Source organism: Oncorhynchus tshawytscha, linkage group LG03, assembly GCF_018296145.1.
Source record: "Oncorhynchus tshawytscha isolate Ot180627B linkage group LG03, Otsh_v2.0, whole genome shotgun sequence".
NCBI lineage: Eukaryota > Metazoa > Chordata > Actinopteri > Salmoniformes > Salmonidae > Oncorhynchus > Oncorhynchus tshawytscha.
In genome coordinates, this window is record NC_056431.1 from 55,507,720 (window position 1) to 55,523,985 (window position 16,266).

The 16,266-nt window shown below is 39.9% G+C and overlaps 1 protein-coding gene across 1 annotated transcript in view; it reads right to left on the bottom strand.

Annotated features, from left to right (window-relative positions):
* Window positions 1–16,266, bottom strand: part of LOC112239048 (titin) — a 176,769-nt gene that overhangs the window by 92,060 nt on the left and 68,443 nt on the right. The window contains 23 exon segments of the mRNA XM_042320092.1: window positions 851–993; window positions 1,712–1,838; window positions 1,961–2,100; window positions 2,192–2,458; window positions 2,571–2,837; window positions 2,961–3,227; window positions 3,353–3,479; window positions 3,685–3,824; window positions 3,924–4,187; window positions 4,335–4,601; window positions 4,752–5,021; window positions 5,113–5,239; window positions 5,375–5,514; window positions 5,609–5,884; window positions 5,990–6,259; window positions 6,575–6,970; window positions 8,373–8,429; window positions 8,921–10,420; window positions 10,645–10,680; window positions 11,359–11,436; window positions 11,535–11,606; window positions 11,817–12,113; window positions 12,428–12,985. Of these exon segments, the coding sequence (XP_042176026.1) occupies window positions 851–993; window positions 1,712–1,838; window positions 1,961–2,100; window positions 2,192–2,458; window positions 2,571–2,837; window positions 2,961–3,227; window positions 3,353–3,479; window positions 3,685–3,824; window positions 3,924–4,187; window positions 4,335–4,601; window positions 4,752–5,021; window positions 5,113–5,239; window positions 5,375–5,514; window positions 5,609–5,884; window positions 5,990–6,259; window positions 6,575–6,970; window positions 8,373–8,429; window positions 8,921–10,420; window positions 10,645–10,680; window positions 11,359–11,436; window positions 11,535–11,606; window positions 11,817–12,113; window positions 12,428–12,985 (6,086 nt within the window).

Here is a 16,266-nt window from a genome sequence, read left to right on the forward strand (position 1 = left end):
TCTGTGTTATTTGGATTTCTACGAATTACCTTTGAAAGACAGGGTCCTGAAAAAGGGACGTTTCTTTTTTTGCTAAGTTTATATAACTGATTGTAACTGAAGAGAAAACCAGGCTACACAACATCGTAAATCAACCTATCATATAGCGTTTCACACTTCAAACCCACAGGAATTAATTAAATAATTAGATATGTACAGGCCTAACGCTACACATTTCAGATTTTAAAGTTATAACTGTGAAATAGCTCTTCAAGCCACCTGCCATTGGACGCACACACTTGAAGCGGTTAAAAATAACTAGAAGAACGCTTGCAGGGCAGAAAAGCCCTCCTGTGTTATCGCAAAACACAGATCAAATCCCCAACTGGAATCCTGATCCTCACAGGTCCATATATGCAGAAAGCATGTAGGTTGCACATGCACGAAAAGTAAAACAAAATGTATACAAATAAATAATGCAACAGGACAATCTAAGAGCCATTTAAATTAAACAAACATTTGGAATAAAAATTAAGGTAAACATAGTAGATAGTTGAGATCATGTTAAAACACTTAAAGTATTTGGGGTATGAGAATAGGTGATAATTCAGGTAGTAAATTCCGTGACAGCATCAAAAGCTGAAGAACATGCACACATCCAGGTACTTCTGCAGGTGCTGGAGTTGTAGGCAAACTCATAGAAAACAGAAAGGAAAACGCAGCAGCAGTGTGCGGCGTTTTCCTTTGTTTAACATATATTTGTCAATCATATGGAAAAACTGTTGTTTATAAGTACAGTTCAAAGTCTTGGCATGTTTCCATATCAATTACTTGAGGTGTTGTCAGTGTTTAAGATGGTATAAACACTTACTCTGTCACTTGGCTCCAACTTTGCACCCCCTAGGAACCATTCCACAGCAATTCCTTCATATGACAGTTCACAGTCGAAAGTGGCGGTCTCCCCAGCAGTAACAGTAACATCCTTGAGAGGCCGCAGCAGGCCGATCACTCGCGCTTTAGATTGAGGAGAAGACATCATTAGTCATTCCAAAATCCCAAGAGAAACCAGTAAATCCTTAACTGCTAATCCTCATTTTTGCAGATCCCATGATGGCCGGCCACTGCTCTGGAGCCTTGTAAACCGCCAGGAAAACTTCTAGGAGTAACGCAGAGAGACTTGTCATTGGGGGGGCCTTTCTCATTTGCATACCTAGTTTCCTTGAGATCTATATGGTCAGCAGAAAACTTTGAAGTAAGGCAGGTTGTACATTAGCTCTGCCAATCACTAACAGCGCACTCTAGATAAGGCATGTGGTTTCTAAAATAGCCACAACACCTGATTGGCCATTAGCCCACGCCCTGCCAAACCATCGACTAGGCAATCTGTCCCTGTCAATCAAACTGTTGGAATTCTCCCTTAGTCCTCCCTTGTAAAACAAACTTTTGACACCTACCTAAAAGGGGCTGTAAATGCCTACCTACATCCTCATCTGAAAGCTCTGGGGTTTCCTTATTCAACAAACAGTTGGGACAATGTATAATTCAAACCCACCATAAACACATTTCTGATTAAATGTACTCCTAAGGGCAATTTAAACAAACGTTTTGGATACTTAAATGTTTTTGTTGGTGGCCCACTTGATGGTATGCATATCTTCCAATGTGTGGCATTAACAAATCAGTGTTAATCTAATTGTCAGATAAATGTGTGAGTGTATTAAATCATTCTCACCTTTAACTCTAAGCTGAGCATTGGATTTAGCATTGGCAGCCTGGAAGTCAACTTCTCCGGCCTGATCCATGCGAACGTTGTACAGGATCAGCACATGCCTTGTACCCTCCTCCTTAATCTCACAGTCCTTCAAAGATAATACACAAACAATCACTAAGTGATCATCAAGTGATATTTTTTCTCAGCCACTATGAAAAGTTGTAAGGAATGTCCAATAATGCAGTAATAATAATGTGGATATGTTCTTACAGCAGACTGATGAAGGGCCTCTCCCTTGAGTTTCCAGTGACCATGTACTTCCTCCTCAGAGATCTCAGTCTCAAACTTGGCAATTTCAGTTTCTGTGACTTCCACGCTGTACAGGGGCCTGACAAACTTAATGTCACGCTCTGTAGAACAAACACAAAGACAAGTGTTTGTATGAATGAAAGAAAAGACACTGCATCCCTCAAATTCTGAGCTAAAATCACTAAAGGATACCTTCAATGTTGAGCTTGGCCGTAGTTTTATCCGAATCACAATCACAGGTGTATTCTCCAATGTCGGCTTTCTCTGTCTTCTTAATGATCAGCATACGCCTCTTTCCATCGGCTTTGATGGCCACGTTCTTGGAGGGAGTGATTTGCTGGCCACCTTTGAACCATTTCACCTCTGCATTGGGCTTGCTCAGTTCACAAACCATCGTCAGTTCATCCTTCTCAGTGACTGAGTAGTCGTGCAGTTTTGTCGTGAAGTAAGGCTTCCCCTCTGTTGATGAAAAAGAAACCATGATGAGTTGTGTGTGAGATATTTCACTTTCGTCAACGGTAACTCACCTGTTTCGCCAACAACGTTTCAAGGATTTTAACGGTATACTAACCGAGGACTGTGAGCATGGCCTCTGAGCTTTTGCCCATGGCTTCTACTTTGATCATGGATGTGTCATCAATGGACACCTCCTTGAAGGTCAATTTGTGCATCTTGCCATCGTCTGACATGTGCACAACTTTGCTGGGATGCAAACGCACACCGTTCTTGTACCAGGTGACCTGGATGTTGTCATGTGAGAGTTCAATACTGAACTCTGCCATCTCACGCTCCTTGACAGTGACATCCTTAATGGGCTTGACAAACTCAAGGCGAATTCCTGATAAGACATTCAATTCATAAGAAATTAAATCATCATCATCGTGAGAAGATCAATTTCAATCCCTTGTAATGAATTGAATCAGGATTGAAACAGGAAGCACAAAAAATATCTTCAGGTTACCTTGTATAACTAGTTTGCCAGTGGTTCTCTTGTCCTCTGCCTCAAATATGTACTTAGCTTCATCCTCATATGCGGCAGATTTGACCACCAGAGTGTGTCTTTTTCCCTCATGGGTAATTTCAAACTTATCATCAGCTGTCAACTCATGAGATCCCTTGAACCAACGGAAGCTCTTAGGTTCTCTTGACACCTCACACTCAAATCTGGCCTCATCCTTTTCATACACTTGCACATCACTCAAAGGTGTGACAAATGTAATAGGACTCTCTGTAATTCAGAAGGAAATGGAGACAATGTGGCATCGTGGTAATGCGTAGAATACCACCACTGAAAGTATTTACATTTACATTATCAGATTAGATCACCAACCAAATGTTTCTTTTTAATCTCACCTTTCACTTTCAGATTAGCAACACATTTAGCATTGGCAGCTGTAAATCCAATCTCCCCTGACAAGGGGGCCTTGAGGTTGTACAATATCAACGTGTGCTTTGCACCGTCCTCTATGATTTCAATGTCCTGTAAGTAGTGGTAAAATTAATGTGGGAAATTGTCCAGATTGGATGAAGACGAAGAGGAAAGGGAGGAAGGAGGAGGAGAATGCTATAGACTGTGTCATTATAATATTTCAAGACAACGTAATGGATGTGAATGAATTATCACGTAATTGATATGAGTGGTAGAATGGTAAAGCAGTGAGAATGATTTGGTCTATTTAACATACAGGGGATTGAGTAAGGACTTCTCCGTTCAGTTTCCACTGGCCATGGACATCGTCTTCAGAGATTTCTACCTCAAAACGAGCGGTCTCGCCATCAAAGACCTCAACGCCATACATTGGGCGAGTTATCTTTATATCTCGAGCTGCAATTCAGGATTGAGAACAATACAATTACAAGAAAAAACGCACAAATGTTCTCAAAATAAATGTTTGTTCTATGACAAACATTTTTAATTGCTTACCCTCGATGTTAATATTTGCCATGGTTTTGTCCGTTCCACAATCACATATGTATTGTCCCTTATCTCTGTCATCCACTTTCTTAATGGACAACACTCTTCGATTCGCTTCAGCACTTATGGTTACCATCTTAGAGGCCTTAATTTCAGTCTCATTATGGTACCACATGACGGGGACATCTTTGCTGAGTTCACAGTCCAGAGTTACCTTGTCTTTCTCGACTGCAGTATAATCCTGCAACTTCACTACGAAGTATGCATCACCCTCTGGAACATGGAAAAGTCATCAGGAGGATATGTGTTTCGTATTCTGCATTTATGTAATGTAGCATGGTGCAAATCCTTAAATGAGTTCAAGGATTTCCATCACAACAAAGAAACAAACAATAAATAAAGGAACAAAGCAGGGGTTACCTATCACCGTCAGGTTTGCCATTGAGGGAATTCCTTTAGCCTCTGCTTTAATCTGGCAGATATCATCTAGAGTCAACTCCTTGATTTCTAGTGTATGTTTCTTTCCACGACTATAGATGAGCACGGTTCGGCTCACATGGAGTTTGGTTTCATTTTTGTACCATGTCACAGGTACATTCTCATGAGAGAGCTCAAGCTCAAACCGAGCAGTGTTACCTTCCTTCTCAGTTTGGTCCTGAAGTGGCAATTCAAATTTGAGCCTGATACCTATATGTTAGATGAGTGCATATTGGACTTAGTTAAAAGAAATTCCAACTAGGAAATTAATTAATGAGTCACAGGGAACAACTTTTGATGATAGCAAACGAAAAACCACTCAAAGGACGTCAAATCTAATAACAATGGTTCCACACTTACCCTCCACAGTGAGTGTAGCGGTTGACTTTTTGCCCGAGGCTTCAATACTGTAAATTCCCTCATCATCAAACTCACAATTGTTTATGACCAACATGTGTTTTCTTCCATCATCGATTATTTCATATTTTTTGTCTGATGTACCAATGGTGTCAGAACCCTTAAACCACATGACTTTAGGCACATCCTTTGTGATAGTACACTCAAACATAGCCTGTTTCTTTTCAGGTACAGACACATCCTTCAAGGGGACTGTGAAGTCCATTTCCAGTTCTGGGAGATACAAATAATTATCTCTTTATCAATACATGCATAACATCATCCATACATACATACATAATTTGCTCTTGGAACAACTGCTTACCCTTGACTGTGAGCACAGCACTAGTGACAGCATTCAGAGCTGTATAAGACACTTCACCAGACGCGTCCAGTGGAACATTTTTCAGAGTGAGGAAACGTTTCTTGCCCTCCATTTTGATCTCACATGTCTGAAGATGCAAATAAAACGAACAAGTTCAACAGATATCGAAGACTGTTCAACATTTAAAACAGTTTTACTGAAAGTTTAGGTTACGGTTAATGTCTGGGGAAATATTTCAGTCAAATCATAAGACAAGTCTTACCGGTGATCTTGTTAAGACCTGCCCTCTATGTTTCCATTCTCCAGGCACATCCTCTTCAGATATCTCCGTTTCAAATGTAACATCTTCTTTCTCGACCACCTCACAACTGGAGAGAGGCTTCAAGATCTGAGCTTCACGTTCTGTAGAAATATCAAAAGTATATAATAAGCATTCATTTCATGTAGATAGCCTTCCTTCAACAACATACAAGATATGTGTGATTGTGCAACCAACCTCCAAGAGTCAGTTTAGCTGTGTATCTGTGGCCTTCAACTTCCATGGCATATTCTCCAATATCGTCGGGCTGTGCATTCTTTATTGTGAGAGTCAGGACTTTTCCTTCTTTCTTGACCTCAGTCTTGTCAGTAGGATCATTAGTAATCTCATCGTTGCCTTTGAAAAACTTCCAGTTGGGGGTTTCTTTGAAGAGCTCACACTTGAAAGTGGCAGTGGCCTTGGGTTTCACATGCTGATCTCTCAATGGTTTCACCAACCAGTCTCTTATAATTTCTGTAAAATTAAGATGTAATCAGTTTTCATACATAGATGAACAGATTGACTATATTTATATCGTTGGTAGGTGTCAACAGTTTATTCAGGGAATTATATACAAACCAATGATTTTGACAGTTGTTTTGGTCCTGATGAGTTCACACTCGCATGCGTAGATTCCAGCGTCGTCATTGCCCGTGTTCTGGATCGTAACGGCTTGTTGCATTCCAATGACGTTGATGGCCACCTTTCCAGGGATTACTTTGAGGATCTTACCACTCTTCATCCAGGTCACTTCTCTCTCCTTGTTCAACTCACAGGTCAGGTACATAGGCTGCCCCTTCAGGACTGACGTCTCCTCATCCAGCTCCTTCACCCACTTCACGGGCAGCTCTGAATGCGTAAGTATTGGATTAGTATGAGGTCGTTATTTACATACAAGGTACATACATGTAATAATCAGTGCAACTTAAATCTGACATAGAAGCTACATAGATTAAGGAATACTTTATCAAAAAGGGAGTACTTTCCATAAAATTGTGTAGTTATACGGTATACATTTTTATAAAACAAAACATTAAGTAAAACCTTTTTATTTAAGCTACATTAGCTGTAAATTAATTGTGATCAACTTTTCAGTGGTTTACATGATCTTGTTAAAAAAATAAGATTCTTATAAATACATAAATTCATAATTATCTGAAATACCTTCAACAATGAGTTTAGAGGTTGTTGTCTTTTCCTTGTTGCCCAGCTTGGCCACACAGGTATATTCTCCAGTGTCAGAAAGTTGTACGTCAATAATGGCTAGTCTGCGATCTTTGCCATCAGAGGTGAATTTGTGTTTTGGACTCTCTCTTAGGTTGCTGTCATCTTTCATCCATGTAGTTACTGCAGTAGAAGGTGAAACCTCACACTCAAACGTAGCAGAAGCACCAACAGCGTCCCCTTCTTGTAACACTATGTCTTTGAGTGGTTTCGTGAACTTCAGTGGAACTGCCTTAAGCTGGAATCCGAAAGGATTAGCATCGGGTGGTTTGTCTCCTCCACCACCGGGTTTCAGTCCTCTACCCCTGCCTTCACCAGGGGATGGGGTTTTGCCTGCTACAATTCAGACACAATTACACAAATTAGATGTTTATCTTGTTTACATCAGTTAAAATGTCGATATGTAATGTTTTGGGCGAACTGACCAAATTCACATAGAAATGTGAGTTATAGATCTATCATTCTACTTGAAAGCAAGTCTAAGAAGCTGTAGATCTGTTCTATGTGTACTATTTCAATGCTTCCCGTTCCTAAGTGTTGTTTTTGCATCTTTTACTTTTGGTTTTGTACACCAGCTTGAAACAGCTGACACAACAACATTATTTTTGGTTATGGAAACTATATTTCACGGTGGTTTAGATGGTACGATGATTCTCTACACTATCTTATTTTGTCACATAAACTGACATTAGGCGAACCATTAAGAGTTTTAGCAACCAAGAAATGGAGCAGCGATTTATGCATAGCGCAACTTTAAAAGTGTTCAAATGTTCAAACTAATACATTTGTAACACTTACAGTGTTAAACTAGAAAAAATATTTTTCCTAATAGATAATGTGAGTGCGTAGGTACAGCATTTCATGGTAGTTGAAGAAGTTTAGAAGTTTACATTTTTAGATGCTACTGGCTTGTGTTGAAAAATGTATGCTAGTGAAGTAGAATCAGGCTAGGGACTATCAGAGAAATAGTAGTGAGATAGTACCCTTTATAAAACAGGGAGTTTGTATGTGTTGATAGGTGCTTGTTATTCAAGATAATACATGATAAATGCGTGTTAACAGTTCCATTTGCATTATCACTGCACTTGGGGGGGCTCCCGAGTGGCGCAGCGGTCTAAGAAACTGCATCTCAGTGCTCGAGGTGTCATTACAGACTCTGGTTCGATAAAATAGTTCCACCACCATTTCTCACATAATTTTACAGACACAAAAAGATCCCACCTTGTCTAACGTATTTTGTTTTGTCAACATTTGGAAGGTAGCGACAAAATCGATTTTTCATCAGGCCTGTTGTGACATTTTTTATCCGACATGTACTTCACTCGCATAAAAAGGTTGGACGGAAACCTGGTTATAGACTAAGTTTTGTCTAACTTGTTAGAAAAGTGGTCAAAGTAGGTGATTTGTATCAAAAGCAAGTGTTGACAGTGGATAGAATGCTGGATGTCATTGCTGAATTATGGGAAGTTTATAATGTTGAAGACATCCCATTGAAGTGGATGGAGGCTTTGGGGAGGACAAAAAGGTTAATAGTTTAAAAAGTATAAATTATATTAAAAAGCTGTTGACAAGCAATTTAAATTGAATCATTCTGCCCGTTTTAAAGTTCGAACAGTGCAAAATGTTGGTTATTATATAACTAATCAAAACAAGTTACAGTGAGAACATTGAGAGTAGAGTGTGCTGACGCGGCACTCTAAAAAAGTGATTATTTTCACATGGATGTAACCAGTCTTACCTTTGAGGCCTCTACCTCTACCTCTGCCTGTGCCTGCTTCTTCTGCTGGTTTTCCATCTGTTTAAGATATTTAAAATGACTATACCGTAAAGACAGATCACATTCAAATCCCTTATAAATATTTTGCTCAGAATTGTACATACAATATGGAGAGATAAATAACGACGGGTGATGATGGAAACAAATTCACAATGGATGATGGTAGATGGGTATATAATACACAATGTCAAACACCATGTGGAAAAACAGCATGCCAAACATGTGCTTTTTACATGGATTGACAGACAATTAATAGAAACATGGAGACTGACATTGATAAAACAACACAAAATGATGACAAACAACACAGAACATAAAAACATTAAGACGGAAATGGATGAAGATTATTTAGGATGAAATACTTTTTCTGATGAAAATGATGAAACAATACGAATTCATGAAAAACTTTAACATGTAGAAAATGAAAACATTCAGATGAAAATGGGTGGAGATTATTTGGGGTTAAGGACTTTTTCTTCAATGGTGATTCGCTCCAGCCTTCATCTCACCTCGTCTTGGCATTCCAAGTGCATCACCTTCCTCTCCCAAATCTTCTGTGGATCCAGGACTATCACGAGGGGCAAGTTCCCATCCCCAACCTTCACTGTCAGATTCCTCCTCAACATCTGGCTCCTCCTCAAATACTTCCTCCTCCAGCTGAGTCGAGATCTTTCGTAACTGTACAGCTTTAGGGGAAAGCTCTTTCATTGCCGGCACCTTCTTCAGTGGTGCTCCATCAGTTTCCTCTTGTGGTGATTTCTTTGGAACTTTTTTGAGGGTAACACCTTCAAATGAATCTTTTGGTGAAACTTCTTTGGGTAGCTTTTTGGTCCTTTCCGCACTGGGCTTCCTCTCCATAGTAATTTTTTCTATTTCTTTTGGCTTTGGTCTTTCAACCTTAGGTGAAGGAGTCTTTTTCAGTTCTACCATTTTCTTAAGTGTCTCTTCATGCTTTGAGGGTTTATCTTTTTCTTTGTCCTCTTGTTCTCTTGGCACCTGCTCAACCTTTTTTAACTGTATTGGCTCTTCCTCTTTAGGACTCTTTTCCATTTTCTTTATGGGTGCTGTCTTTGGAGGACTTGGCTTTTGTTGAAGGGTTTTTTGAGCCTCTTTCTTCTTATCAGGCTCCTTCTCAGGCTTCACAGCTTCAGTGTCAGCTTTAGGTGACTTTGAAAATGGCTTCAATTTAACATCTTCCTTCTCTTGCTCCTGTGTTGGAATCCTTTTCACCTTTGTCAGTGGTTTGTCCGAATCCTGGACTTGTTCATCTTCAGGAACTTTGGTCACTGGTTTTAATTTGACTGCCTGTGACTCTTCTTTAGCACTAAGAACTCTATCAGCTTTCTTACGATCAGCAGGTTCTTTGATGTCTTCATCTCTTGATGGTCTCTCACCTCTTTTGAAAGCCCCAGATTCCTTATCTTTGTACTTGTCCTTCTCTGGCTCAACGGTTCCTGCTTTAGGAGATTTTTGGAATGGTTTTAACTTCACAGTTTCTTCTCCTTTTTCATCTGATGGCAATCTGGACACTTTCTTTAGGGCTAAACTGGGGTCTGTTGGTTCCTCTTCTTTCACACCCTTGGGAGTTTTCTTTAAAGTCATTTTGTCCTCTTCTTTTTCATCTCTGGGAATGGTCTTCCGAGACCATTTGTCCTCAGTTGAGTCTTTTGTTTCAACCTCTTTAGGTGTCTTTATTTTAGCTCCATCATGTATCTGGCTGATTTTATCTGTCTTGTCGATTTGCTCTGCCTCATACCTTTCATATACTGTTACTTCAACTTCTTCATACACTCTCTCTTCAAAGTCATGGATTGTATGCTTCGTCATTTTCGGAGGAGGTTTCTTTGGTGGCGCTGGCTGATCTTCAAAGGGGACTGAAGGCACTTTCTTCAGTGATATGATCTCCTGTTCTTGCTCCACATCTTTGGATATCCTGGTTGTTTTCTTTAAGGTTGGCAGTACAAGTGTTTCTTCTTTCTCAACATGAATTTTTGCTTTTTGTCGGAGAACTGCAGTAAAGGTTTCATATTACACATAACAGCTCACTTAACAAGATAACAACATTGAAAACATCACATCCAACACTGAGATTTAGCTATACAGCAAACAAGACAACACACAAATAAAACTTACAGAAAACAATAAAGTAGGAAATTTGACCGTATATTTAAAATATTGAGCTGGATATTTATTTGTATGCAAGGAATAGTGAAATGTAAAGTATTCATCATACCTTTCTTAGCAGGTCCAGGTGCCTGCTTGCCTTCACCTAGTAGGGGAATTAAGGAAAGTAAACACTGTTTAGTACAAAGATTCACATTCATTTGAAGACATATGGGATACAAGCCTCAATGTATCAAGTACGGTCAGGACATTGAGATGTGATTGAGGGGAGTTGTATAACCAGCCCAATCAGTTAAGGAAATTGATTCACTTTTCTCTTTGAATGGTATTGGACATTATCTTGTGGAACCAATCGGGAATTCCAAGGGAATTTCCTCCCATAACCAATCAAAGATGAAGACGACTGAAGTAATACTATCAAGTGAAGATATAACAGGGAAACTATGACATGCTCACATTCACTAATGAATTTTAGGACGAGAACTTAGTAAGACATTTAACATGATGTGACATTATATACAGAACCACAGCATTGCTATGAAGGTGGTTAGAGGTGGCACCTACCTGATTTGAATAGTATAACATGCACATAAAACATTATAACGAGACTGGAACAAAGAACAGGAATGTTTTTGTGGATCGAAGAGGCAACCATCTTTGTTGAATGAGATTAATGCAAGCACGTTTAGGTGACTTGGATAAAAAAACAAGCAAAATATGTTAGCCTCAACCCTCTAGGACTATAATGAGGTAGAATGCTTAGTAGTATTTGGATGGTGTGGTTTTCGAGATATTAGTTTGTCATTTTTTTGTTGTTGAATACCTGTCTCCGTATCATCTTGTTCTTGCACTTGGAAGGCAGGCTTTGTTTCCTGTGTAGACTTTTTCTTATCTTGAGGAGCTTCAAAAGAATGTTTAAGATTTATATTTGCCCAAGAAACATTCATTCACGAATGTATTTGAAGAACATACATGATGCAACATTAAACAGACATTTACCTTCAAGAGGACTGACTTTCTTTGCAAGTGGCTCTGTGGGCTTTGGAAATGTTTGGCTCTCCTTAATTGGTACTTAAAATAAAATTGTACAAAGGTCAAAATCAAGACAGTGCATGTTGGGTAAGCATTAAACCACTGAGAAGGAACATGTCATCAACACACATAGACACATAACAGATAATACGTAATATCCAAAATACATAACACACACAAACATAACAGACAGGGTAGCAAGATTTTTAAGATTTAAGATTTGTGTTTCAAGGATTGTCCTTGTTATACCTTTTTGGGCAGCAACATCTTCACTTGTCACCACTTCAGCAACAGCTTTCTTCTCTGGCTTAGAGACTTTCTTTACAAGTGGCTCCACTGGCTTTGGAGGCTCAGCAACAGCCTTCTTCTCTGGCTTAGGTTCAGACTTAGGCTCAGGCTTAGACTCTAGCAAAGACACTTTCTTAAGAAGTGGCTCAGCAGGCTTTCGAGGTGATTCCACCTGTTCAGAAATAGCTGTTTTCTCTGGTGCAGGCACTTTCTTTGCAAGAGGCTCAGCAGGCTTTGGAGGTGATTCCTTTGCTGGAACTTGAAATAAAATGATACCATGGTCAAAGTCAATTCTGCTTTATTTAATTTTACCTTTATTTAACGAGGTAAGTCATTGAGAACACATTCTCTTCACAATAACAACCTGACAAATCAAGATATTACAGATTGAGGTATGCATTGGACCACTGAGAAAGTATCAGAGAAAGACTATATCAAATATAAACATAGCACACACAAAGACAGAGAAAAACATCAAAAACACATAACATAAACACAAACATAACACACAAAATATAAAGATTTTAAGAGTGAAGATTAAAGATTTGCATTTCAAGATTTTCTCGTTATACCTTTTTTGGGAACAACATCTTCTTCAGCATTAGCTGTCTTCTCTGGCTTAGTCTCTGGCTTAGTCTCTGGCTTAGTCTCTGGCTTAGTCTCTGGCTTAGTCTCTGGCTTAGTCTCTGGCTTAGTCTCTGGCTTAGGCACCTTCTTTGCAAGTGGCTCAGTAGTCTTTGGTGGAGATTCTACCTCAGCAATAACTATAGTCTCTGGCTTAGGCACTTTTTTAGGAAGTGGCTCAGTGGGCTTTGGAGGTGATTCCTTCACCTCCTCAGCAATAGCTGTTTTCTTTGCCACCTTCTCTGGCTTAGTCTCTGGCTGAGACTCTGGTTTAGATACTTTCTTAGCCAGTGGCTCAGTCAGCTTAAGAGGTGATTCTTTCACCTCTTCAGCAATAGTTTTCTCTGGCTTAGACTCTGCTAAAGACACTCGCTTTACAAGTGGCTCAGCCAGTTTTGGGGGTGATTCTTTCACCTCCTCAGCAACAACTGTTTTCTCTGGTTTAGGCACTTTCTTTGTAAGTGGTCGAACAGGTTGTAGGGGTGATTCCTTCTCCTTTGCTGGTACTTGAAATAAAGTTATATTATGGTCAAGAACAACATACTACAGAAGTGAACCATCAAGAAAATACAAAGGCAATATTTGATCAAACAGCAAACACATAAGGATAAACAAATAAGGAAGTATCCCAAACACAATTACACAAAATGTACACACAAACAACATACAAACAAACAACAAAAAAAGCAAGATTTTAAGAGTGACGCAAGAGTGAAGATTTGTATTTCAAGGATTGCCCTTGTTATACCTTTTCGAGTTGCAGCCTCTTCTTCACTTGAAAGAAACACATCTTCAGTAATAGCCTTCTTCTCTGGCCTCGACTCTGGTTTAGCCACTTTCCTTACAAGTGGCTTTGGAGGTGATTCTTCCACCTCCTCAGCAACTACAGTCTTCTCTGGTGTAGTCACTTTCTTTATTAGTGGCTCAGGGGGCTGTGGAGGTGAGTCTTTCACCCCTACAGTAAGAACAGTCTTCTCTGGTTTAGCCTCAGGTTTATGTTCAAGATTAAACTCTGGTTTAGATTTAGGCTCTGGTTTAGCCTCTGGCTTAGGCTTAAGCTTAACATCTGGTTTAGGCTTTGACTTAGCCTCTATTTTAGCCTCTAACTTAGGCTCTGATTTAGGCGTAGTCTCTATTTTAGCCTCTGGCTCAGCCTCTGGTTTAGGTTCAAGCTTAGACTCTGGTTTAGACTTAGGCTCTGGTTTAGGCTTAGCTTCTGGTTTAGGCTTAGGCTCTGGCATAACTTCTGGTTTAGGCTCTGGCTCAGCCTCTGGTTTAGGTTCAAGCTTAGACTCTGGTTTAGATTTAGGCTCTGGTTTAGCCTCTGGCTTAGGCTTAACATCTGGTTTAGGCTTTGGCGTAGCCTCTATTTTATCCTCTAGCTTAGGCTCTGATTTAGGTGTAGTCTCTATTTTAGCCTCTGGCTCAGCCTCTGGTTTAGGTTCAAGCTTAGCCTCTGGTTTAGACTTGGGCTCTGGTTTAGGCTTAGCTTCTGGTTTAGGCTTTGGCATAACCTCTGATTTAGGCTCTGGCTTAGACTCTATTTTAGCCTCTAGTTTAGGCTCTGATTTAGGCTTAGTGTCTACTTTAGCCTCTGGCTCAGCCTCTTGCTTAGGCTCTGGCTTAACCTTAGGCTCTGGCTTGGCCTCTAGTTTAGGCTTAGGCTCTGTCTTCAACACCAAAGCGGGCTGTGGAGGTGATTCTTTCACCCCTACTTCAGTAACAGCCTTCTTCGCTGGTTTAGCCTCTAGCTTAACCTCTGAATTAGACTCTGGTTTAGGCTCTGGTTTAGGTTTAGGCTCCGGCTTAGCCTCTAGTTTAGGCTCGGATTTAGGCTTAGTGTCTACTTTAGCCTCTGGCTCAGCCTCTTGTTTAGGCTCTGGCTTAGCCTTAGGCTCTGGCTTGGCCTCTAGTTTAGGCTTAGGCTCTGTCTTCAACACCAAAGCGGGCTGTGGAGGTGATTCTTTCACCCCTACTTCAGTAACAGCCTTCTTCACTGGTTTAGCCTCTAGCTTAACCTCTGAATTAGACTCTGGTTTAGGCTCTGGTTTAGGTTTATGCTCAGGCTTAGCCTCTAGTTTAGGCTCTGATTTAGGCTTAGGCTCTGGCTTGTCCTCTAGTTTGGGCTTAGGCTCTGTCTTCAACACCACAGCAGGCTGTGGAGATGATTCTTTCACCTCTACTTCAGTAACATCCTTCTTCTCTGGTTTAGCCTCTAGCTTAACCTCTGGTTTAGACTCTGGTTTAGGCTTAGGCTCTGGTTTATCCTCTGGTTTAGGCTCTGTCTTAGCCACTGTCTTAGGTTCTGGCTTAGACTCTGGTTTAGCCACTTTCTTTCCAAATGGCTCAGATTCTTTCACCCCTTCAGCAACAACAGTTTTCTCTAGCTGAGACGCTTTCTTTGTAAGTGGTTCAACAGGTTGTGGAGGTGATTCCTTCTTCTCTGCTGGTACTTGAAATGAAATTATACTATGGTCAAGATCAAGATACTACAGATTGGGGTAAGCAGTGGAGCACCAATACAATATCAAAAAAGATGTGATCAAATAGAAAACACAATCCAAAAAAGACACAAAACATAGACACAAACAACAGAGAATTGCAAGAATGACACAAGAGTTGTGGATTTTGACCACTAAGAGGATGTGTTGATATGGGATGGCAAACACTGGAATGAAGCAACTTTATGAATAATACTGGGCAAAAAAAGTTTGATTTCAAACTAAGCGTGAAATGGAATTGACGGATGATTTTGCCGACAAGATGATGAGATGAAACATGTTAGATTTACTTAGTATACCTCTTGAAGGCGAGGCTTTTGAAGATATCTTTTCCTCCTCTTGTGAGTCAAGTGTTTCCTCTTCAGAAGGAATTACTTTAACAGGCTTGCCTTTTACAATCACCCGTTTCTTAGTTTGGATGTCTTCAACTGTAAAAGATTTCTCTTCGATGGGCTCCTCTCTCATAGTAAGTGTCTTGTCAGCCCTTTCCGTGGATTCAATTACTTTGGCAGGTTTGTCTTTCTCAACTACCTGCTTCTTAGGTTGGATGACCTCAATTCTAATCTCTTCAGTGGGTTCCTCTCCCGTAGTAAGAGTCTTCTTAAATGTTTCCTGCTTGGATTGAATTACTTTAGAAGGTTTGCCCTTTTCTATAACCTGTTTCTTTGCCTGGATATCCTCATTTGTACGGGGTATCTCTTCACTGAGTTCCTTTCTCATAGTAAGGGTCTTCTTAAAGGTTTCTTCCTTGGATTGAATTACTTTGGAAGGTTTGCCTTTCTCAACTACTTGTTTCTTTGATTGGAAGTTTTCAACAGTACAAGGTATCTCTTCAGTACCAACTAATCCCTGTCCTTTCTCTTTGGGCAACAGCGCTTTTATTGGAGAGATACCTTCTGACAAATGTATTTTGTCCTTTCTTGTATTAACTTGTATATTTGATATTTCTTCAATTACTGATTCTACTCTGATAGACGATTCTACTGGTTCTTTGCATTCTACTGATTGAGCAATACCTTCTTGGTTAGATCGAATGTCAGTTTCCTTTCTTGCTGTTGGTTTGGGGGAAATAATATCTGTGGCTGCATTTATATTCTCTGAAACATCCATAACAGATGCCTCTTGTTTTGAAACATATTCTTCATGGTCCTGGGGAGATAATTTTCTTGGGGAACTATAATCTGTTTTAACATGAATCTCCTGTCTTCCGCCTGACTTTTCCTTCTTGTCTGATACCCTGGTGGTCATTTCCTTTTTCTTTACAATGTCTGTTTTCTTTTCGTCAA